The following is a 17,899-nucleotide window of genomic DNA, read 5'->3' as shown; positions in this document are numbered from 1 at the left end:
AAAAAAAAAAAATAAAAAAAAATAAAAAATAAAAGGACCAGACAAACTACACTGCGGATGTAAGGCCTACATCTAATCAATTACAACTTCCAATTCTACAAAAACAAGTCTCAAATCTTTTCACTTCGTGTCTCTTTGCCAAATCCTGATCCATGCCACCACTATCTCTTCCCAGTTGATTGCATTAAGAGTCCTAACTGAATGCCTTTTCAGAGCCAGCCTACATAATCATTTTCAAAGTCCTTCATACCTTACCTTCAACCACCAGGAGTTACTCTCCCACTCACTGGGCTTAGCCACACGGGCCTCTGAAGTGCCCTGAAAGGGACAAGCTCCTCCTGACCTCAAAAGTTTTACAAGTGTCCCTCTTCCTCAAATGTTCTTCCCTCCAGTGTTTGCTCTACTAATTCCTACTCCATCTTTATTTTAAAATATCTCTTCCTCTAGGAAGTCTCTCTGAGCCACCAGACTAGGTGAAAATCCTGCCTTCTTTACAGGTAGCACTGATCGCAGTTATTTACCTGGGTAACTGCTGGACATCCTGTTCTACCCAAAGACCACATGTTTGACAAGGGCTGGGACTGAACCTGATTGTTCACTATTTTCTCTCTGGCACCAAGAAGAGTAACCAGGTCATGAGAGACACTCAACAAAAATCTGTTCAGTGCATTAATAAATAATTTTTCTCAATATAAATGAATAGCTGTTTACAAATGTATATAAGTGGAAATTTTAGCACAAGAACAGCTCTGAGTTATTTCTTTAACCCAAAACATGATCTATCCTCCCAAGAACTCTTGTTTGCACATTTTTGTTTTGTTTTAAAGCAAAAAGAAAGGGAGTAAGAGTGTGAGTTTCCTAAAGTTTTGATTTTTCAAAAAGAGAATACCTGTAACAGAGGGGGCTATAAGCTTTGGTAGAAAGAGGTAACGTAACCGCCTCTGTTCATTAATAAAGAGTATACCACTACATGGCTGTGATTTTCCTCATGAAGAAAAAAAGCAGCTGCAATCTCTCCCCCCAAAAATTTTTTTTTTACTTTTTTTTAATCTTCATTTTGGAATAACTTCCAAATTGGAATCAACTGGAATGAGTTCTCATCTATCTAAATCCCTACATCCCACCCATTAAAGAAAGACAAGGGAACAAAACATTTATTTCAGCAGACTGCTTCAACAGACACACCTCAGGAGGAAAGGCAAAAATAGTGATGCTTTTGTTTGGTAGAAGACAAAATGATAATCACATAAATAGTTATTTGTATCACAAACCAAATTATAAACATTGTAGAAGAGACCAGTCCACTGATCACCAAGAAACTGCAATATATTAATAGTGGTCACAGTCACACAACTTCGGAATCAATCAGACCTTGAGCACAAAATTCTGTTCATCATTTAATGGTTATGCTACTTTGGGAAAAATTATTTAAACTCATACATCTCAGCTCTTCATCACATATAAAATGAGAGTACTACTAAGGGCGCCTTGGGGACTCAGTGGGTTAAAGCCTCTGCCTTCGGCTCAGGTCCTGATCTCAGGGTTCTGGGATCAAGCCCCACGTTGGGCTCTCTGCTAAGTGGGGACCCTGCTTCCCTTCCCCTCTCTCTGCCTGCCTCTCTGCCTACTTGTGATCTCTGTCTGTCAAATAAATAAATAAAATCTTTAAAAAAATAATGAGAGTACTACTTTACTTCCCAGATCCTAACTAGGATGTCCTTGAAAAAATATATGTAAATATTTTCTAAAATCAGGATGAGCCTGACAATTGATGTTAAGAGAAACTGAAGAGCCATGAAGCAGAGAAATAATTAGTGTGAGCATGTGGAAACTGATCTGTGAGAAGATATTTCCTTGTCTGATTACACACCTCAGCTGACTTATTTACACTGGTGGCAATGTACTCACCTGAACTTTAACTTAATTCAAGCTCTTAAAATATCTTCAAAAAGATTCCACTATGACGTAGCAGTGAAATGAAAAATTACTGCACTCACAAAAGATTGTAAATCACATGTGATAAAAGTCAACTGATATTCTTATCTCTCAGACTAAACCATATATAACATTTTCAAAAGTAGAAGTCAGAGAAGTTGGCATGACTAATTCATGGAGCCAAACATCTAAATGTCAAAATTTCAGCTGACCTTCAAGAAAAGTTGCTTAATTTTCAGAGATACATCCTTTAATTAAAGACAAAAAATTAGAAAGTTTACCGAAATAGAAACCACCAATAAAATTAATTTTCTTTGCTATGCTCATGCAATGACAAAGATGCTGAAGACATCTAGGTGCAGGTTATAAAAGCAGCAAATCCAATATGCTGCTGCACATAACTGCTAACAGCCAAAAGTGATCTGAAAGGGCTTAGATTCCAAAACTGATTGTGATGCTAAAGAAGCTGTAGAATAGATAAAATGTTTATTATCACTAGTTAGTAAAGAAAGGAGTAGGAGAGAGAGAGAAAAAGAAGAGAAAAATAGGTACTTTTTTTTAAGATTTTATTTATTTGTCAGAGAGAGAGGGAAAGAGAGCGAGCACAGGCAGACAGAATGGCAGGCAGAGGCAGAGAGAGAAGCAGGCTCCCCGCCAAGCAAGGAGCCCGATGTGGGACTCGATCCCAGGACGCTGGGATCATGACCTGAGCTGAAGGCAGCCGCTTAACCAACTGAGCCACCCAGGCGTCCCAATAGGTACATTTTTATCCCTGAAAAAAACCACGTCTTTCAATCAGTAGCACCTTAAAGAGTCAAATCCAGTAATATAGATCTTCAAGCTTTTTGGTGAGGAGTCAGTGAGATTATAAGTAAAACATTTAGTACAGGGCACAGCACACAAGTAAGCACTCAATGATCTGTTGTCGTTACTATTATTATTGGGCACAATTTGAAAAAAAAAACACAAATTTAAATAATGAGTGATAACAAATTATTCTTTTATAAGCACTTTTAAAAGCCAAATATAATGGCCTAAACTATGGTAAGAATAATAATTTTATGACGTTTTTTAAATTCCCTAATTAAAAAAACATTTACTTACATAATAATTATAGCAGGAACTATTTTGTTTACGTGTCAAAGTAAAACCTGGTCTAAACCAGCTATTGATACTGTTTTCATCGTTCACCATCAGGTTATCCTTTAATGGTGATGCGGGCATGCTACTTCCCAGTTCTGTCAGTCCATAACATTCTATATCATTCTAATAGAACTGACAAAAATTAAAAATTATGAAAAAGCAAGTTCATATATGTATTTATTTATCTACTTTATATAAAAAGTTACAGACTAGTGAAAACAAAGGCCATTGGGTATGGAGACATGCTTTTCTGTGAACCACACAAGTTTGTTTTTAATCTTAATCAGATTTTAATTAATTGACAAGTTTTAACATTCTTTTAAAAATCCAGATTTTCAGCTTTCCATTAAAGACAGAATCTGGCAACACCGCACATAGGACCATAACTGGCTAGAGCTAAACAGCAGATGCCCCCCTGCTCTGGGCTCCCGTCTTCAGGAGGCCGTCATCGGAAATCTGCTCACATTAGCCTTTTATATCACCTTCCTAGCCTTTGCAAATATCTGAGTCTCCAACTTTTAACATGCACATTGCCTTATTTCTCTAACCTGGCGTTTCTGCAGAGTTAGACAGCGGAGCAGACGCTTCAGCTAGGGCAGCTAACGTAGCTAATACTGACGTAGATGAGTTTCCAAACTGAACTGCAGATACACCGGTTTCATCTGTGACAAAAGAGAAGACAGATTTATATTTTAAAGGAACTTAAGCTAATGCACTTTTCTGATGCTCTGTTTTACTTTATTCAACTCTTAAATGAAGCTTGGATCATCGTTTTGTGAAAAACAGGCTTGGATAGCATTACTTTTTAGAAGATAATATTGCAGTAAATTTTGCAATATCACCTTTCTTCAAATTCTTGTTTCTCCTAAAAACTGGTTTTTGCCGATACCAAAGAAAACCAAGGTGATGGATATACTCTTACCCTCATTCTCCAACACTTCTTTCTTACAAGGAGGATACCTACTAAAGCATAAAGTCCCAACAGCTATCCTATATGCATCTCAATACCTGTTGCCTTGGATGAATTTTCTGAAGATACCAGACCTGTTAGGTTCACCACCCCTCCAGGTCCGATGATAAACTGTGGTGTGGCGGCGTGTATCGTCACAGTGTCCGGACTCTCCGGGTTTGTGTTGATTTGGTTCTGCATAGCAATCTAGGGCACAAATCAACATGGCGTTTTCAGAATTACAGCTGGAATGTATAGCACAGATTCACAATGTAGTACAAACATAAACATACAGGAAATTCTAAAACTTAAGAAGAATCGTATAAAACAAATGGAAATCTTTGTATACGGTCTACTAAGCCTGCACTGGTAAATCACAGACAGGAATTTACATCTTAATTCCCCTGTAGGGTAAAAAGCAGCAAAATCCCATGAGAAGAGAAAGTGATATCTGGAAGGCTTTTTATAGAGCACAGTTGAAAGATTTTGCTGCCCTGTGGCTACAGAAATCAAATTACTTAAATATTTCCTCTACTATATTCAACAATATACATATCACTATACATATAATGCATGTCCTTCCTAATTAACTGTTTTCAATCTTCAACCCTGGCCCCCAAATTATACTCCTAAGAATGAAAGAACTACAAGAGGCATCACAATAATCATTTTCCTGGACATATAAAATATTTTAAGTAACTAGCTGAAATTCAATAGAGTCAGATGGTCTTAACTAAGGGTTCTACTGGGATGGAGAACAAGAAGATAGGCAAGAGGCAGTGAGTAAAGATAATTTATATCAAAGTTGTATAGCCGAAGAAAAAAGAAACAGTATTGGCTATTAGAAAAACTTGCTCCGTGGGGTCCGGGTGGCGCAGTCAATTAAACATCTGACTCTTGGTTTCGACTCAGGTCATGATCTCAGGGTTGTGAGATTGAGGCCCTGTGTGGGGCTCCATGCTAAGTGCAGAGTCTGCTTAAGACTCTCTCTCCCTTTCCATCTGCCCCTGCCTTCAATAATTAAATAAACAGGGACGCCTGGGTGGCTCAGTTGGTTGGACAACTGCCTTCGGCTCAGGTCATGATCCTTGAGTCCCGGGATCGAGTCCCGCATCGGGCTCCCAGCTCCACGGGGAGTCTGCTTCTCTCTCTGACCTTCTCCTCACTCATGCTCTCTCTCACTGTCTCCCTCTCAAATAAATAAATAAAATATTAAAAAATAATAATAATAATAATAATAAATAAATAAATAAATAGAAACGAAACATGCCCAAAAGCCATAAATAACTACGCTTCCAGATTTTTTTTGAGGGTGATTAAAAATAAAAGAAACCAATCAAAGTGATAGAGACTATGTCACTCAGGGGACAGTATTATAGCCACTAAAAGAAAATTTTAGTGGAAGTCTAACAGACTTTGAAAACCATACTATATCCAAATATGCAATAAAAATAATAGAATAAAATGTCCAGAAGGCGAATTTAGGAACTTAAAAACACAGAAAGTAATCACCTTATCTAATCTTCTAATATTACATATAAAGACTATGGTCTTACAATCAGAAAAATGAATAGTAAATGAACAAAGAGGAAATAAAAGAGGAAAAATAACTGTCCAAAATAACCAAGTCCAAAATGAAAAGCCAAAAGTTAAATAGCTCAAATCATTCACAAGACAGAGATCATTTTATTTTCTCAAATTAAAATGTTACCTGCAATATCTCTGCCAAATCTTCATTCCCATTATCTATTGAAATATCAAATGCAGTTTTACAAAATTTACTTTGCGTGTGTACATCAGCACCATATTTGATTAAAAGTTCCACCACTTCTTGATGATTGTGTTCTGTGGCCCAATGTAGAGCTGTCATCTTCAACATGTCCTTCGCATTAACATCAGCACCATGCTATAAAAATATTGAAAAATGAGAGATTTCTAAAATACAGAATACAAAGAATTTCTAATACAAAAATACCAGCCATTATGCTTTAAAGCAAGAATCTGCTATCAACATGATCAGCTCTCTATTTTTTGTGTTGAATTATCTGTACGAATCTCCACACATGTCACTTAATCAGCTTTCTATCATGTTAACTTTCCTAATTGTTTTCTTTCTAATTTCTTAGGAGTGTAGCAAAGATTTTTTTCAGTCACCAAGCTGTGAGCACCAGGGGACAGAATGGCATAAGAAGTGAAGTAAAGTTTAAGTGCCTGGGTGGCTCGGTCAGTTAAGCATCGGACTCTTAATCTCTGCTCAGGGCATCATCTCAGGGTCCTGATTTCAAGCCTTGCATCAAGCTCTGTGCAGTGTGTGAAATCCTCTCTCTCTCCCTCTGCCTCTACCCCCCCCATCTGCTCATGCGCATGCTCTCTCTCAAAAAAAAAAAAAAAAAAAGTGAACGATGAGCATTCTTCCAGAACGCTTTAATTCTAGTTCCTTATTTGTATAAAAATATCCTTTGCTTTCAAAACCAGTACAATATAAATAATCAAAAGGGAGCTATCAGGGATGCACTGTCCAATATGGCAGCCACTGGACACATGTGGTTATTAAGCACTTGATATACGGCTAGTCCCAACAGAGATGTACTATATATTTAAACATATACTGAAATTCAAAGGCTTAACACCAAAAAAAGGATGTAACATAGCTCATTAATAATTTTTATATTGATTTCATGTTGAAATGATAGTATTTTGTACATATGAGGTTAAATAAAATATAATATTAAAATTAGTTTTTATTTTTAATGTAGCTAATAGAAAATCTAGAATCACATGTGATTCACATTTGTGGCTGACATTGTATGTCTTTTGGATAGGCTGATCTAAAGACCAGAATAAAAATCCTTATTTGTATTACTGTCTGTTAATCATCCAAGCCTTGTGTTTCCTTCCATAAACATTTTAACTGTGTCCAGTAAGATAAAGCTGTAGACCCTCATATAATGGAAACCAAAGTCTAAGAAATCAGCTATCTGTCTGTCTGAATTAACTAAGAACACACCTAGAAGTTCTTTTTCTCCCACAAAGGAAAACTTGAAGATAATTTTCATCTGATGGGCTTACACACACACAAATGAGCTAACACAGGGAAAAAAAACCTAGACAGTCAATAAAAGTAGTTCTCTTCTCCCTCTTATAAAACCATAAATCCTTTGCGGGCTTACTTTCAAAAACTGAATGCAAAAAGAGAACACATACCTTAAGCAAAACCTCTACTATGCTGGCATGGCCCTCAGAAGCTGCCATATGTAATGGCGTTCGGTCCACTTTGGTTCTTGCATCCCTACTTACACCAGCTCGGAGTAGTACTTCTGTGGTGGAATAATGCCCATACTGTGCTGCCAGATGAAGTGGAGAGGTTCCCAGCTAACCCACAAGAAAAAATAAATCCACATTTATAATCATTTCTAACACACTCCCATTACTACCCTCTATATTTTCCTTTTACGTAGCAAAAAGATTATCTGCTTACATAGTAACTCAAAACTCAAGAAAATAATAACATATGCTTATATTCTCTTCATAGACGCTTTCAAGAATCCTCATACGCTTCTCAATAAGAAAGCAAAGTCAGTATTTCATTTAATTCAATCTTGCTTTCTTATTTTTTAACAGATAAATAGCCTGAACAAAATTAATTTAATCAGGAATTAGAGATAATCAAGATTTGAGAAATCTGAGCACTGCATGTTTTCCTCATATCAATCACACAAAACTTCTTTTCATCTATGAAATTCATATCAAATAAATGTAATAGTGTAGATTTTTACATTAAAATGTTTTGTAGGAATTAATTAAAGCAATTCAATGATCTTTTTAAATAGTTTATATAGTCATTTTTCAAGGGACAAATCTGATCTGAGGTATACCTGCCCAAGTGAGTCAGGAGAGAACCAAAACAGAACCCAGTTTTTTCCCTGAAACTGCTTTCATGTGGTATCATCATTACATTAACACTATATTCACAATATGCAAGGGAATTTCTAAAATATAAGTGAAGAACCTTATCAGAGGCATATAGTTTAACAGGTGGAAATTAGAATTAAGTTACATGCATTTAGAGGCATAAAAAGTCCCTATAACTCTGATTATTAAGGCACTGATGTTCCAAAGATAGGTCACTAGATGGGGAGTCTGGGTGGCACAGTTGGTTAAGTGGTTGAGCATCCAACTCTTGGTTTTGGCTCAGGTCATGATCTTGGGGTTGTGAGCCCTGTATCAGGCTCCATGCTCAGCACAGAATCTGCTTAAAATTCTTCCCCCTTGCCTCTCCCTCCCGCTCTGCTCCTCCCCATGTTTACACAGCAATCTCTCTAAAATAAACAGAATCTTTAAAAAAAAAAAAAAATTGTTCACTAGAACATGAAATTTGCTAAGACCCCTACTTTAATAATAACAACTAAGGTTTTTGTTAAAACACTATTCGAAGACCTTTAAATATACTATATCTCATTTACTCTCTTCTTAAAGTACAATTACTATCCTTATTTGATAGTAAAGAATGTAAGGCACTAAAAAGTTACTATTTTGCCTGAAGCCACACATCAAGTAATACAAAGCCAGGCATGTGCTTTCAATACATGGTAAAAATGGAAATCATTTACCCTGGAAATAACTATTTTATTACTATTAAAAACCTTGTATTTTTTAAAATTATTTTTATTAACATATAATGTATTATTTGCCCCAGGGGTACAGGTCTGTGAATCGCCAGGTTTACACATTTCACAGCACTCACCATAGCACATCCCTCCCCAATGTCCATAACCCAACCACCCTATCCCTACCTCCCCTCCCCCTAGCAACCCTCAGTTTGCTTTGTGAGATTAAGAGTCTCTTATGGTTTGTCACTCTCAAAAACCTTGTATTTTTAATGGAAGGTCACTCTAGCAGAAAAAAGATTCCTGGACAATCATTTCTCCATGCTTTATCAGATTTTCCTATAAAAGACCTTTCTATACTCTTAAATTCTAATATTTAATGAAGTCTCTCAACAACCCATTGGGCAATCCTGAGTTTTGCTCAGCAAAATATTAGGGTTTACTTGTGTTTTTTTCTTCTTGAGAACCAACCATTTTGGTTGATGATACAAAACACACACATACACATAGTTTAAAGAAAAAAATTGGGCAAACACTCATGAAAACACAATCACGGTCTAAAAATAAAACACTGCCAGCAATTTAAAATTTTCCCACATGCCACTCCCTAATCACAAACCCCTCTCTCAGCCCCTGAGGTAATTACTATTCTGAATTTTGTAGTAAAAGTTGTTTTACTTTGCTTTGGTTTTGTTTTTTACCACTTATATATCCCTAAATAATATACTTTGGTTTTACTTGCTTTCAACTTTATTTAAATAATCATATTGCATGTATTTCTCTGTGACTTGCCTTCTTTTGTTTAACATTATACTTGTAAGATTCATACCATGTTGGTGAATATAAGTGTAGTTCACCAATTTTCTCTGTTCTATAAAATTCTATTGAATAAATAAATCACAATTAATTTAACCAATCTGATGAACATTTGGGTAGTTTCCAGTTTTTTCTGTGATTACAAATAATGCTAACACTAAATACAGTTTTGTACATGTCTCAAGTATATGAGCCAAGAGTTTCTTTGGAGAAAATTCTTTTAAGTTCAATGGCTACATCACAAGTCATATATATGCATGTTTAAATTTACTAGGTACTGCCAAAGTGTACTCCAAAATGTTTACGCCCGTTTACAACCATCCTCACCAATGTTTGATACTGCTAGAATTTGTTTGGTTAATCTGGTAGATAAGCAATAGTATTTCACGATTTCATTTGTATTTGTCCAACTATTAATATAGTTGAGCATCTTTTCACATTTACTGGTCATTTGAACTTTCTCTTTGGTAAGTAAAGTTGATAAAGTCATTTGCCCAGTCTTCTTTGACTTTTTTTTGCTGTGATGGCAATTTCTTATGTATTACAGATACTAATCCTTCTAACAGATACTAATCCTCTACTATGGAGATCTTTTTGTCTTGATATACTACAGTATCACTATGATGTGTCTAGATATGGACTTCTTTAATTGATCCTCCTAGAGATTAGTTTGGGCTACTTGATTCTGAGCTGCAATCTTTTATCAGTTCTGGAAAAACATCTTTTATGTCTTAAAATTATTTCCCTATTCTCACTCTCCTAATTAGATACGTTACATTTTCTCACACTAGCCTTCATGACTCCTGAGATCTTAAATTTTCTACCCATTTTTCTCTATAATGCTTTCTGGATTTTCTTCCCATATCTTTCAGTTCACTAATTTTCTCTTTAGCTATTCCTAATCTGCTTAAAACTTTATCTAAAATCCTTGTCAGTCTGTTTCTGTTGTTAGTTGTTTCAGTGGGTTATTGTCCAAGTTGTCTTGTGTCCTTGTGCATTTAGTTACTTCTGACTATTCATTTTCCTTGGAATTTCATTTGTGGATACTGGGATGAATGTAGATTCCCCCAGAAAGAATATTAATTTGCTTCTGCCAGGACCCTGGGGTAACCCTAAGTCCAAAGATCCCCTGAAATTCAATTTTTGGTGTACAGTTCTGCAGAATGCACAAGTATTTATGAGTTCAGGTCACAAATGCATGCAAGGGATAGCTGTGACTCCAAATCCACATCAATAATTTTTTTTCTTTCTCCACTTGTTGACTTGTTTCCAGGCAGTTCATTTTCCTATAGTACCCTAGCAACAAGGGCAGGGGCAGGAGCAGGCAAGACGAGGGAGGGGGTATTTCTGGTTTACCTTATACAGAAGGTATAGCTCTTTAGGATTCCTAAATTAAGAGGAGAGGATCTCCTAGGAGACTATGAGCAGTCTCAGGTTTCTGTCTTCAGCAACCCATGCCAGTGAGGTGGGAAAACCAATAGGCAAATTCACTGATTTCAACAAATATTCTTAGAGTGAAATTTCCTTAGGTTCTGGTGTTCACTTAGTTTTTCACGTTGAAGTCCCTTATTTTCTTTCTAACTTATCAATGCACGAAAGATTTTTTTTTCTAATAGTTAATCAATAAGCCTTTATCTTTTGGGGTGCCTGCGTGGCTCAGTGGGTTAAAGCCTCTGCCTTTGGCTCAGGTCATGATCCCAGGGTCCTGGGATCAATCCCTGCATTGGGCTCCCTGCTCAGCAAAGAGCCTGCTTCTCCCTCTCCCTCTGCTACCCTTTCACTCAACTTGTGCTCCTTCTCTGTTAAATAAATAAATAAAATCTTTTTTTAAAAAAATTGCTTTAAAATAATACAGAACAAGGAAAGTGGATGAGGTTACAGAGGAAACAGACTCACCATGATCTGATCATTTTTGAAGTTGGCTGAAAGATATTTGAAATTCCCATAATAAAAAATTTTATATTGTTTTGTTTTAATGAAAAATAAAGAAGAACATAGAAAAAAATATGCCAAAAACAACAAAAGCTAAAATCTGAAATTTTTAATTGTTACCAGTAGGTAGGTTAATCCACATTCCTAACCCTCTATGCTGCCAAGACCATCTCTTTTGACTCACCCTGGGAACTAAGTACAGTTATGGTTTTTGCTGTCCTCACAACTGCCTTCTGTAGTTACTAAGAACATGTTCTTATTCCTTTCCTCCTCTCTGGTCATGTTTGCAATAGTATTATAAGTATCAGAGTATAAATGGAAACATTTTTCCTTTTTGGAAGCAATTATAACATTAACCAGGATCTTCAGCTGTTATTTTCTGAATTATAAATTCCACCTGTGCTATTTATGACCTTTAACTTAAATTCTAAGCAGTTACATTTTATATTCACCCTACAATATTGAACTCCATAATTTAAAAGAAAAACCCTTTTGTGGACAGAATACCTAAATAAGGTTGTCATATATATAATATGACATACATAAAGATACAAAACATTCTCTTTAAATGATGGCTATAATTCTAAAACTACAATTTGCAAAAAAAAGCCATTTTTTTGCTACATATAAACACAATACTGACTGAATTTTTAACTGGAAAAACTAATATATGAGAAGAATAAAAAAAAAAAAAACCAGCACAACATTAAAATCATTCTTTACCCAGTCTGTAGTAAAAGGAGCTCCATTTGCCATCAAAATACGAACTTCATCATCTTGACCTGCACGTGCTGCTTCTAAAAGCTTCTTTCCCAAATCTACCAGGGACATCTAAACAAAACAAAGATGAATTTAACATCTCTATTAATATATTATTACATGACTTTTCCCCCATGTATCTTTATTAATACCAATTCTCAATTATCCCTCTAAAAGTCTGTGATACGGTTAATTTCAAACTACAGATCATGCAAAAGCAATCTGTATTTGAATCTGGGGAACAGATTTTCCTTTCTCATTAAGTTTTTAGCTAGGATAATAAAATCAGTTTGAATTCTCCAAACAGAGCTGGTAAAGATAATGAGGTAAGGAGCAGAGAAGGCTTGTCTAATACTTAAAACTGGCAAGAAACTGTTTTCACTGGAGGAGCACAGCAATAAAGTTTTTCATAAAAGTAAACCTAAAAAAGGTACGAGATACTATCCTCTGTAACTGATGCAAATTACAATAAATATATTGTAACTGTTTTTTGCAACAGTAAATCAGAAAATGTGTTCAGAATTTACAAACAAATATTTTCAATTGTTGCACAGTCAATACACATTCAGGTTCTTCCAGAAAAGGACAAAATTCACACTCAATGAAATACTGGAAAGAAAGTCTTACAGTATTATCAATAGGCTATGTGTTTCACTGAGAAGCTAGAAAGTAAGTGCAACGTTGTATCTTGCATTCAAGATACCTGAAAAGACTAATGTCACAAGTCAGAATGTGTGTTGTTGAGGGTGTGTTTGACAGTCTGGGGTGTTTGGGGGCGGGGGAGTGTCTTCTTGAATCAGAAATACCGAAATAGATGTTAAGGAAAGATCATGACAAGAGTACATAGATGAAAAGAGATTTGAATGTATTAGAGATGCTCAAATTCAAGGGATGTTGGTTCTGAGAAGAAAGATCCCAAATTCAGGAGGACTATTCAGCTGGAAGACTATTCATTAATGCTACATAGTATCCTCAGCAAAGGCAAAGAGGTAGAAGTTGAGACCTGTGAGGAAGGGAAGATACTGAACCCCTATATTTACACAAGAAAAAAATGTGCCTGAGGTATGAATTTGCCTCAAAAAGGGAATACCCTTTGAAAGTTGGATAAGTAGTCAAAGGGAAATAAATTTTATGTCAGGTTGATTAGTGTATTCAAATCTTGTATGAACAGCTATTATTCAAGAAGGAGGGGAGAGGAGTATGTATGTATGTAAGAAGGGAGTTGGCGATTAGAGAAGTTATTGATTCCAAGAAGGATAGACTGCATTATATAATTAGAAAAAATGTCAGGGAATGTAAAAGGGCTGACTAAAATATATATATCTATATATCTAGATATATCCCTTGAAAGAACAGATTTATGTTTGCATTACTATATTTGTTAGTAGATTCTAGAACATGGGAACAACCAAACATAGAGTAACCAGTAACAGATGACAATGTTGGGAGACTTGAACAAGATAAAGTGAGATGAATATGTCCAAAACAGGCATTTGTTACAAGCAGGAAAGAATTTCTTGTAATTATTCCATTTATAAGGATAAAAAGAATTCATAATATGTCCCATGGTGAAGAAGAAAAACAACCACATGAATTTATGTGTTTTATGTAGGGGTTTTTACATGTATTTTTTTCGTGTGACACAACACTTTCACCCTTTCTGTTTTCCTCCCATTCTCTCTCATACCTTGACTGAGTCACTGGAACCCAGGATACTTCTTAATCATGCTAAAGACATTAAGATCTAACGAGATTACTGATCTCTAATGAAGGATTTTTTCTAGGAAATATGCCAGCTAGGTAGTAAAAATTTACATCATAGTCAAAAGGCAAAGAACCTGGAATCATTTCCTATGAAAAGCAGGATAAGGCAAAAAGAAACTGACCTATCTTCCACAAAAGTACAGTAAAATCTAAACTGGCCATACTAGCAATCACACTGACTACACTTGGATGACCAAAATTTAATATAAATGTGGCTTTACCATAAAATAATTCTTCACCCAAAATATATGCTTTTATGTCTTACACAGGTAATACAAAATCAGTTTGCATTCATTCAGCATACATACTGCCAGATGGTTTAGACATCTGGGTATCTTTGTGGTAGTGGTTTAGGATTTTTCCTCATTTTTAGAAACTGAGTTGTCTGCCTTTTTCTTAATGATTTGTAAGCATTCGTAACATACATTCTGCATAGGAGTGCTTTGTCAGATATAATATGTATTCTAAGTATCTCCTTCCAGAATCCTGATTTCTTGACTCTCCAACACTTCCTTGATATCACATACTATCATCTACGGGTGGATAATGAAACTTCAATTGTATTATATGTATTAAATTAAATGTATTAAAAAACAAAAATAAAAGACAGCAAAGGAATGTCTGCCACAAAAATGAATGTAAGAAACATTAATAATTTTTATTATGTAAAAGGTCTGACTCAAAATGAGAAGGGAAAACAAACACCATGAACCCAACAGAGCAACAGTAAAAGGACAAAGCAAGAAATAATAATGAAGAGCCTAGGATCATCTGGGTCCAAATTTGCATGTCTCTGAAACATAATGGGAGGGGGCCTCAGGAAGGCCTCCAGAATTACACACTACCTGCTTCTTCTAAAATGAAATCTAAACTTAAAATTTGAGAGTAGGGTGACTGATTGGGTCTATGCAGGCTAGTGACACTTCCCTCCACAGCTCAGTGGGTGTATTTACCCTGTTAAATCAGATTTACTCCCATGACAAATATGCTACCTGATGTTTAAACAAAACAAAACAAAACAAAAGAACCCAGCCCAGGGGAGCCTGGCTCAGTCAGTCTGAGGAGGAGCATGTGACAATGGAGCTTGAGCTCAGAGGCCTATGGCTCACGTTAAGGGTAGAGATCATTTAAACAAATAAACTTTAAAAAATAAGAAAAAAGGAAAAAATACAAGCCCACATTGGAGTCATTTGCTCCCCACAGCAGCAAACCAAGAGTTCATTACAGTTTCAACCTGTCCCAGGAAGGTAACCTTTTTAGAAGCCAACCTGAAATTTTCTGATCAGCACTAGTGAGGTACTGTTCCCTCCCTGCCTAAAAAAAGGTGTCTTGTCCAGGAACAATCTTTTCTTTTGCTAATAACTTCCTTGCCCATCCTCCTTCCTATAAACACCTTCCATTCTGGACACCTCCTCAGAGCTCCTTTCTACTAGTCCAGTTCATGAATTACTTAATAAAATCCAATTCAATCTTCAAGAAAAAAGTCAAAGGACATGATCATGTATTTTCCAAAAGAGAAAATAGAAATAATTCACAAACATAAAAAATGTTCAATATCACTGAGTCAAATAAATGTAAATAATTTAAAAGTTAAATTTTAAAAAGAGGAGGTGAGACTAATACTTTTACATACTGACGTCTTATATATATTGATAGCAATATTATATGGATCAGCTGGGGTTTTTTGGATTAGCTTTTTTTAAATGTCAATTTAGCAATACATAAAAGTTACCAAAATAGGGGGTTATAGCTCAGGGGTAGAGCATTTGACTGCATGAAAGTTACCAAAATGTTCAAGCCTAATGACCAATAAATGATCCCACTTCTGAGATGTACCCTAAAGAAAAAATAAAAATATACTGAAACAGATTTATCAATACGTGTACACATGCATATACACATAAATCTACATATATTATATATAATCATTTGTATCATGTAAACAACCTAGATGAAGGAAAATGTGGAATCTAATCGAACAAAACACAGTAATTTAAAATAACAGTTGAAAGTTACATAACATTAAAAAGTTATGCCACATTAAATAAAAAGATACAAAACTAATTTCTGAATGTCAAAAATACACACAGAACAGAACACCAAAAAATACCAACTACTGTCAGAGTAACAAGATTACAGGAAATTTTTCTTCCATTTTACAAAGTTTCTATAATGTTACTAAATTATCTTTCTAATTCAAAAACTAGTTTTTTAAGGGGACAAGTTACATTGTATGATTATCAACTAACTAAATGCTGACATTAAAGAAAGGTATATACTGAGTTACTAAACAGGAAAAGTAGAAAAAAATAAAGAAAATGCATGATATTGGGTACTTTAAAACAGAATTACTGATTACAAGAATGGCAAGAAAACTATGATGCACTTAAACAAACAACTTTTATTACAATTCTGTAACTTCTTAATTATTCAAAAACACATCAAGGACTCAGGATATTTAAATTATTGTGGTTTTAAAGTTCCATGAGCAACACAGCTATGTAGTAAAAAAAATAGTTGATGGGGCACCTGGGTGGCTCAGTGGGTTAAGCCTCTGCCTTCACCCCAGGTCATGATCTCGGGGTCCTGGGATCGAGCCCTGCATTGGGCTCTCTGCTCGGTGGGGAGCCTGCTTCCCCTCCTCTCTCTGCCTGCTGCTCTGCTTACTTGTGATCTCTCTCCCTCTGTCAAATAAATAAATAAATAATTTTTTTTTTTTTTTTTAAGATATTTGTTTGACAGAGATCACAAGTAGGCAGAGGCAGGCAGAGAGAGAAGGGAAGCAGTCTCCCTGCTGAGCAGAGAGCCCGACCTGGGGCTCGATTCCAGGACCCCAGGATCATGACCTGAGCCGAAGGCAGAGGCTTTAACCCACTGAGCCACCCAGGCGCCCCAATAAATAAAATCTTAAAAAAAAAAATAGTTGAATACTTTTAAATCAGCAGATCCTAAAATGGTAGCAGTACTGCCCCCTAGAGAGCCCTTTGGATATATACGGAGGCATTTTTGGAGTCTGATGCAGGGAGGAGTGGAGTGAAGGCTCTATTAGCATTAAAAGGGCATATGTCTGGGATACTAGAGGTCCAGCAATGCAGGGAACAATCCAGTATGGCAAAGAATTGTCACATGTTCTGGGTGACTTTCAAATGGTCCACTGAATATATCTAAGGCTAGAACTTAACTGATAGGTAAATAGTATTTTTTCATAGTTATTAATGTATCCACAATTTTCCAGAATGCAACCCTACTATAAATCTATTTGTTTTGGTCAAAACTTTACTAAGAGCTGTTCGTTATTTTCAAAAATCATGTCACCAATATTGATGCCACTTGGTTATCTGAATCACCAATATAAACCATCTATCAATCAGCTCTCCCAGCTTAGCACTTTTCACAGTTATTCTATGTATAGGTGCAAGCATTTGACAATCTCCAGTGTCATCCAGGGTGGTCTGCTCGAGGATTTACATACTGAAATATACAATTTTTATAAAGTGCTTTCCTTCCAGGACGGCTGGGTGGCTCAATCAGTTAACTGTCTGCCTTCCACTCAGGTCATGATCCTAGAGTCCTGGGATGGAGCCCCATGGCGCTGCTCAGCGGGGAGTCTGCTTCTCCCTCTCCCTCTGTCCTCCTCCTGTGTGCATGCTTGTGCTCTCTCTCTCTCTCTCAAATAAAGTATTTTTTTAAAGTGTTTTCCTTCCATTTTTCCTTTATAATTAAATATTTTAATTATTTTTTGAAATTATGGAGATAGGTAATAGTTTTCATTTCAAGTTAGTAAAAGGGGCAATACAAACATTTTTTATAGGAAGCCAGCACTGGATTTAATAAGACTGAAAAATCAATGGAAGAAAATACAAATGAGATCAAATAAGACAGAAATCAAAGACACTCTTACTGTTTTTGTCAAGATAATTAGTAAATTGTAAAACAACGAAAATACCAAAATGTAGCAATTTCAACTTCTGATTCTCACTTAAGGGGAACAACA

The 17,899-nt window shown here is 35.7% G+C and overlaps 1 protein-coding gene across 7 annotated transcripts in view; it reads right to left on the bottom strand.

Annotated features, from left to right (window-relative positions):
• Window positions 1–17,899, bottom strand: part of GABPB1 (GA binding protein transcription factor subunit beta 1) — a 67,237-nt gene that overhangs the window by 16,328 nt on the left and 33,010 nt on the right. For 5 of the 7 annotated variants that reach the window (XM_032856511.1, XM_032856510.1, XM_032856515.1 and 2 more), the window contains exons 2-6: window positions 12,106–12,213; window positions 7,232–7,399; window positions 5,739–5,933; window positions 4,087–4,234; window positions 3,627–3,740 (exon numbers count right to left, since the gene is read on the bottom strand). In XM_032856511.1, coding sequence (XP_032712402.1) covers window positions 3,627–3,740; window positions 4,087–4,234; window positions 5,739–5,933; window positions 7,232–7,399; window positions 12,106–12,213 — 733 coding nt within the window. The remainder of the gene's footprint in view (window positions 1–3,626; window positions 3,741–4,086; window positions 4,235–5,738; window positions 5,934–7,231; window positions 7,400–12,105; window positions 12,214–17,899) is intronic. The other 2 variants (XM_032856514.1, XM_032856513.1) reach the window with 1 other exon arrangement.

The sequence above is a fragment of the Lontra canadensis genome, unplaced genomic scaffold (assembly GCF_010015895.1).
Source record: "Lontra canadensis isolate GAN:19392208 unplaced genomic scaffold, GSC_riverotter_1.0 scaffold12, whole genome shotgun sequence".
Classification (NCBI taxonomy): Eukaryota; Metazoa; Chordata; class Mammalia; order Carnivora; family Mustelidae; genus Lontra; species Lontra canadensis.
This window is presented reverse-complemented; position numbering and strand designations above follow the sequence as displayed.